This window comes from Limulus polyphemus, unplaced genomic scaffold (genome assembly GCF_000517525.1).
Source record: "Limulus polyphemus unplaced genomic scaffold, Limulus_polyphemus-2.1.2 Scaffold7971, whole genome shotgun sequence".
Classification (NCBI taxonomy): Eukaryota; Metazoa; Arthropoda; class Merostomata; order Xiphosura; family Limulidae; genus Limulus; species Limulus polyphemus.
Genome location: NW_013673581.1, coordinates 1611 through 9519, shown reverse-complemented (window position 1 = coordinate 9519; position 7909 = coordinate 1611). Strand labels below are relative to the sequence as shown.

Below are 7909 nucleotides of genomic sequence, written 5' to 3'. Positions count from 1 at the left end.
GCTATAATTCACAACGAATGTCTCACGTGAATCGACTCAACTGTCAATTACACACATTGTTGCCGTCACTTCTTGGCGGCTTATATATACAAGACTACCGCATATGTAGTAGCCTCTCAAGACTTCAGGAAGGGACGTGAACGTTCGAGAATATGATGCGTTACTAGCGTCACGTGACCCCCGCTGTCGTAACAATAGCACAAGTTTATCAACTTATGTTTGTGAAATATTGTTCTAAATGTCCTGTGTCACTCCCAAAACTTTTTTCCAAGTTTTTGTTGCAGTTTGATCTATTTGGTTTCAATATACGCCCATACAACTTTAATACTTTCACACTGGAACCTTGTGCAGGTGAATCTTCTATAACCTTCTTCTTCCAGGTATTGTTACACCAGATATCTGTGGAAGACCATGGTTACCAACATCCTGTTTAGATAGATATAGGGAGATTGTTTCACCACATTTGCTGCATGTGTGGGAAAATCTTCCATCTTGCTGGAAAATGAATGGTAGGGAAAACAAGCTTCTGTACCAAAATCCACTTACTAACAAGAGTCAGCTATCTAAGAATAACTCTATAAATCTGATAATTTAATATATAGTCTGTGAAAATTTCCAATAAGCATCTTTTGCCTTTTATTATCATGGGTCCAAACCAAGAAACTTCATAGTATCAACCACCTCTATTATGAATTATCTTTCAACAATTAATGTTCAGCCTGTTAGTATGAAAAGCATTATATTCTTCCAGTAATACATATACATAATTACTACTTTGTAGAACTAATGGCCCATAATTTCAATGATAAGAAGTGTACCAACATTTAATTCTGGTGATCTGTCTCACAGTCATATTACATTAGTATACAAAACATGGAGATAAGTCTTACTGCTCTCTGTAATATATTTCTATTAGCTTGATTGCTTTGATTCAAACCAAGCTTGTTGTTTATAAAAGTATTTCAAATCTATATGTACCTCATTTTCATTGAAGACACTTAATAAGTCATTTATAGCTTCTTTAAATCCACTGTCCTAACCTTCTCATATTCAAATCATCCCAGTTCAAACCTGTTTTTGACAAACTTAACTCTTTAAACTCATAATATTTTGCACATTCTGCTAGAATTATTTTCAGGATGTCCTAATAATCATCACCACACTTTAACAAAATTCAGGTTTATTCATAAAAGGTGGATAATAATATGATTTGGATTAGTTTTCAGCCAGAGAAACAAATGTTATTAGACACTGTCACCACCTCATGCATTAATTCGAGATTTTCAGCCAGACAGCATCTGCACAGGTTTAAGGAGTTAATAGATTTCATCTTTATTTTGTTGATGACTGGAATTCTATTGTTTTGTTCTTTGGTGAAAGAAATATAAATCATATATAATCGGTATTTTGAGTTTTTCCAATGATTCTTAGAAAACATCTTATAAATTACAGCTCTATAATCAAGACATTTTCTCATTTAAAATGCTTTCTTCTGTGTTTTACTTCTGGTATTTCCATGCATTCACAACATGCTTCATGTTACTTTACAGCACCTACCTAAAAAATTGTATACACGTATCTAAGAGTTATTTTTATGTTAACATTACAAAGACGAGCTCACATGCTACAATAAATGATACTTACTCTGTTAGAGAGAGTGTGTCCCTTTTGGAAAAAGTTATACTTTCTTTAACTGGCTCCAGATTTTCTGAATTCTTCTTATGGAGAAGTTTATTTAAAGAACTGAGGCTAATTGATCCATTTAGGTGGGCATGAACTTCCTGGGTAAACAATAAGAGTTTACACTATCACAACCTACATTGTTTTATGTTCATATATTAGACCTCATTTATATTCACCTTACATAACTAATCTATTGTTCGACAAATGCTAAAAATCATAAAATTCCTGTTTCTTATATACTGGATATCTAAACAAAGAATTGAACTGAAGGCCTTATACAGTGGTTGGTATATACAAATCCTTCAAAATATTAAGGCAATAAAAGAAGAGGATGTTTGCTGATTTTTTCCAGTCAACATGCAATGATCATTAATAAAGTTACATTTTTTGTACAAGTGCTTTCATTACTGAATAAAAAAAGCTGTTTAAGAACCATCAAAGTTACTGACATTGTTTCACTTGATAAAGAGTCAATAACAGAGTGAGAAATATATACATCACTACATAAAATAAATAATTTACTCTTACATTCAAACAATATATTTATTGTTAAGCAGTCCCACAGTTTTTTTTAATAATAATACAATTTTGATTGTACAATAGAAAAAACTAGTAGTGTTATCTGGTTTGAAAATGTTATTTCATTTTTTGATGGATTGCTCATTGGATTTACTCTTGTATTTACATGACAATAAATTGCAACAGTAAACAAATTATAATCTACATCAGAATAACTCTAATCTTGAAACCATATGAAATGCTGATCATTTATAGAGCTGTCACCCCATTTGATCACAAGGACTTACAGAGCTGTTAACACTGGCTGATCATGGATATGGACACAAATGTCAACCATGGTTATTACAAAGACATGCATAGCTGTCAACCCTGGATGGTTAAAATAAGAAGAGTTGAAGAACGTGTTTGATTTTACTTTTACAGTTATTTTAGGCCCCACCATGCCCGAGGGATTATTACACTGTATCTCATCTCAAATGTGGTCAATTTAGCTCAAGATTGGTATTAATATATGTAATGTAACCATCTTACTAAAGAAGTCCAAGGTGAATCATTCCTAACACAAACAAAAATGTTTATTGGATTTTCACATATGTGTCAGTCTGATATGTTATAAGAGTTTCTACTCCAACTGGTTAGGAATCAACATACTTCACTGTGTTTTGAAATTAATTTATCATGATGACTAAAATCTCATTTGTGAAATATGATCTAAGTAAAGTTTCTACTTGTACAATTTTTGGAACATAAAGTAGTTGAACATGTAGAATCCATTTTGACTCATAAGTTAAAATTTTCTTTACCTGAAAATGTATTTCTGATAGATACTCACCTCCTGACACAGAATAATTTGATCCCTCATGTGTCTGCCTATGAAAGTTGCATGCCACTATGCTGACATCCTCATATGATGAAAGCTCTCCACCAATAGGAGGGCAACACAACCTCTTTGCGCAGTAGCTCCTTTTAAACATTTGCACTCAAAATAACTTCATTCTTTGGTGTTATAACTTCATTCTTAAACAAAGCAAGAAGAAAGTACACCAGAAGTAAGGAGGATGGGTGGGAAAGTGTGAGAGGTGAGTATCTATTGGAAATACATTTTCAGTTAAGGAAAATGTCAACTTCTAAGACAATACCTTACCTCTTCACACAGAATAGTTAGAAACCTACACTAAAATGGTGAAGTGGCCAGTGCAAAAATTAAATATAGGTGAGCTACTTTCAGAGAGCACCTAAAGGGAAAGCCCATGGAGTGTGACACTCGATGGCATGGGATACATATGGGCATGCTTGTGGTAGACTACACCTCATCTCAACTAGTATATATACTCTTGACCTGAAGGAAATAGAGAAAAAGGCAAGAGAACAAGTGTCACAGGGATGGGCCAAATTTGATTATGACCGACCAAGCATCAGCACACAAGTGGTCAGCAAGCCAAGAAGTGTAGTGTGATTAGGGTGAGATCAGATTGTATGATGTGTGTGTGTGTGTCCCAACTCAACTGGACACTCTCTTGCTGAAAGAGGTGGACACACTAGCTACTTGAGAGTGATCCACACTACACAGACAGTGTCACCACTGTACAATCACTGAGAAACTCTCCATGGTCCACTACCCCAGCAGCTGGTAAGTTGCAAGGGTCTCTCATGCAATACTTGAAGAAAGGAGGAGAATTCATGTTGGGGAAACCTTCATAAGTGCCTGAATTCCCATTGGATGCCTGCCGGAAAGGTCTTTTAATGGAGACAGTGCAATAGGTGACTGAAAAACTGTATTTTGAAATGCTAACAAGTTTTAGCCAAAGAAGTGGATAAATACCTCCCTGGTGCTGGCTTTTTCTATGATAGTCCATGGAATGGTATGGCCTGAACTGAGCAATAAAGTAGTTGTAATACCATGAAGATACTTTTAATGGTCTTGTGGAATTCCCCACCTCCACAGTGGGCCCTAGTAGCACCAGAAAAAATGGGTTAAGTGCTTTCCATTAAGCCTTGCTCGATGCAGATTTTGGGAAAAAATCATATCTTGAGAGGCAACCCCAATCACCTGATAGGAACCTATGTAGGAGAAAAGGATATTCAAAAATGTACTTACCCTTATCAAAGATGATATATAGTTGTAATAAAAAACAGTGACTGGAGGGAGTCATATCCTGCAGGAGACAAAACAGTCAGGTAAGGAAGAGAAATGGAGAGGTGCATGTGTAGATTTATCCACATGCCAGCCTGAAGGATCTCATTTAAGGATCAGTGAAAATAAGACAAAAAGAGTGTGATAACTCTGATCTCCTAGATCTAAAAATATTTGTCGAGGCCTGCAATAGACACATATCTCATGTTAGGAACAATGTCTCTATCAAGGGACGAATTGGAAATTACCATCACCTGAGAATTCATAACGGGTAAGTAGAAAAAGTTCTGTCATCTTTACTTCAGTAATGACAGAACAATCAGTTAAACCTGAACAAAAATTAAGGTTTGTTTACTAATGCAAATCTCACATAATTGAACAATAAGGTAAAAACAACAAAAAAACGTGTCCATCCAAGAGAATGCTGGGGAAAAAATAAAATTATTTTGAGTGTGTTTAAGCAGAGTTACTGCACAAGGAGGTCATGTCACCCTCCTATTGTTGGAGGGCTATCATCACATGATGATGTTATCATGCATTAGCACAATTTATATTAACCCCTTTGCTGCATAGTTCGGATTATACCCACTTACTGCGAAATTCAGATTTACCCCACGGCTACCAAAAACAAGTTTCCCTCTACTGCAACATGCAGGAATATCCCCTTTACTTGAAACAATCGCCAAACCAGTGTGCATACTGCCATCTGCATTCTACACTATGAAACCTGAATATTTATGTGCCTCATTACAAAACTGTCAACTTTGCAGGAACACATATAGAATCTATATAAAGACAACTTCTTTATATCTTGGATATTGTTATCTAAATAATTTGTTTTATATTTTTAATGATTTTGGCCTCTTATTTGCCTGCATTTATTGTAAAAAAATTATTCTAATTTTCCTCAATTTTTTGTTTAAATCATTATTTTTCACTATCAAAAATGGTTTGGGCTAATGATTTGTCTTATTATGCTTTTCATATGTCATCATTTTTATTGTCATTATAGCCAGGGTCTTCAAAAGATAGAAGTGGCCAGTGCCTCTCTGAACCTCTGACAAGGCCTGGACATGTTCCCCCTTAAAATTTTTCATTCAATGAAGCAAAATGGTGCAATTTGGTGCATTTTTGGAATCAATGTGAAGCTGAATTTGACCTGTATCCATCTAGTCAACCAACCATAATGCATTATAGAAAGCGAGATATATCTATTTCTCCTTGTGAATGTAAGAACAGATCCAGAAGCATGAGTCTCATGCTCAATATGTGAGTGTTGCTAGCATTGTCAATGTCATCACAACCAGCAACACCCAAGACCTTAATATCATAAGCAAGTTTAAGCAGTTTATTGACTATTCTTTCATATATGTCATTGAAATAGATAAAAAAAGCAAAGGTCCTAACACCGAGCCCTGAGTTAACCCACCTGTGATACTAGTCTAGTTCACTGAACTCCATTTATAACAGAGGTGTAGCCAGCACTAGGGAGTGGAAGGAGATTTTTTTTCCAAAAAAAAAATGGGGACTTTTCTTCTACACGTAAAATTCAAAGGATTTACATAAAAGTCAGATGTTTAATTAGAAGTCATGGACCTTTTAGACTTTGGCTATATTCCTGTAAAACAATTCTCCACTTTCTTCCATCCACTGATCCAGTCATTTTTTAATACAATGATGGCCAACTTATTGCTCCATGCATATAGATTTTTCAGCAAGCCTTTTGTGTGACACCTCGTTAAATGGTTTCTGAAAATCCATATAAACCAGATCTACACCCTTACCCTCATCTATAGAACTTAGAAGCAGCAGCATATTATAGTGTATGGTCTTCCATGATAAGAAAAAAAAAGAACAACCAAACTAGCTAAACAAAAGCAAATTCAAAGATCAGGGTTATATATACAAGGTGATACAAAAAATATTAACACTTGTATAGGTTTATATTTTTTATTTCCTATGTTTCATACAGTCTCTACCTGCTCTCCTCAAGTATCTATGCATGTCTGAAAGTGGTCAAACGTTGCATACACAGCTCTTGAACACATCCCAGGTGGTACTGATTGTAATCCATTCCCAGAGATCATGTATGTCTCGCGGCTTTGTGGCATACACACGTTCTTTAACCATACACCAAAGCCAAAAATCACACTGTGTTAAATCTGGTAAACGGGCAGGCCATCTCAAGAGAACCACCTCTTCGGATCCATCTCCTGGGAAAAATCCTGCCCAGATAGTTTGTTTGTTTGTTTTGAATTTCATACAAAGCTACACAATGGCTGGCTTCACTAGTTGTCCCTAATTTAGCAGTGAAATACTAGAGGGAAAGCTGCTAGTCATCACTACCCACCACCAACTCTTATAATGCCCCCTTGACTGAAATGGCAAGCATGTTTGGTGGGACAGGGGATTCGAACCCGTGACCCTCAGATTGTGAGTTGAGTGCCCTAACCATGTGATCATGACAGGCCTTACTGTCCAGATAGTCACAAACAATATGGGCAAAGTAACAGAAAATACCATAAAAGTGTAAACTTTTTTAAATCACCCCTTATAATCATCACAGAGTCACTGACAGTAACATTGAGTGATAAGTGAAAATTGATACATAATGCTTAATTTAAACCTTAAAATTAAATTTTATCCAAAGGTAGCTCAAATATACATCTAGGTATTTGTTCACAATATCACCACTGTATAGTGGAAAAAAAAAAAACACGACAGATTAATTATCTAACCCGATATCTGAACTAATCTGTACAGTGTACTACTAGTAGTAGTAGTACTAATAGTAATACAACTAAACTACTATAGCCTATACTGTATGAAATTTCAACCTGTACACTAATAATGAGTAATTCAATTATTATAATCTAAAGTAAAAACAACATTATATTAACTTTTTCAGAAACATTACCAGCTTTGGAAGTTTCTGAACAAAAATATCTATAGGCCAACAAATGTTTTCCTCACTTCCTTCCATTTAAAACGCCACTGAATCGAAGAGAAAGAAATATGCACACATTGAATTATATACGCATGTTGACACTGTTATAATTCTCGGTTTTACGTCACGAGGCATCCCAACTATATAACCTCGTGTAACCCATGCGTAACTGACGCCAAACGGCTGCCACAATCAGGTTTACGTATGCTTGATAAACGCTACATTTAAGCGTTTTAGAAATAGTTCTTTCCAGATCGTAGTAATAGTAAGCACACTAGGATCAGAAATCTAATACTTTCAAGGGTGTTGAGCACTAACTGTCCATGACCATGCCAGCATTGTAAGCACTACATATCAAGCAGCTGTGGTATTACTTAAAGTTCACAAGAGATTGGCATATATTAAATCACATCATTGTAGATATCAGGCCCGTACTCAGAATGTTTGAAAGGTTAAAGGGAGGGTGAGGAGGTTCTAATTTGTGAGATGAAAAGCCAATATATTGTTACGTCTCCGTTCGTTAGTTGATTTTCCGTAACTTCGTTCCGACGAAACTTTAGCGACACAAGTCCTTTCTCAATAAAACTGGTTTATTCTTTCTGAATATAACTTTTCCGATACACTTA

The 7909-nt window shown here is 35.4% G+C and overlaps 1 protein-coding gene across 1 annotated transcript in view; it reads right to left on the bottom strand.

Annotated features, from left to right (window-relative positions):
• LOC106475017 (adenosine deaminase-like protein) overlaps positions 1-7742 on the bottom strand; it is a 27124-nt gene extending 19382 nt beyond the window's left edge. The window contains exons 1-2 of the mRNA XM_013935713.2: positions 7254-7742; positions 1645-1781 (exon numbers count right to left, since the gene is read on the bottom strand). Of these exons, the coding sequence (XP_013791167.1) occupies positions 1645-1781; positions 7254-7319 (203 nt within the window). The 5' untranslated portion in view covers positions 7320-7742. The remainder of the gene's footprint in view (positions 1-1644; positions 1782-7253) is intronic.
• Positions 7743-7909: the final 167 nt, after the last annotated feature.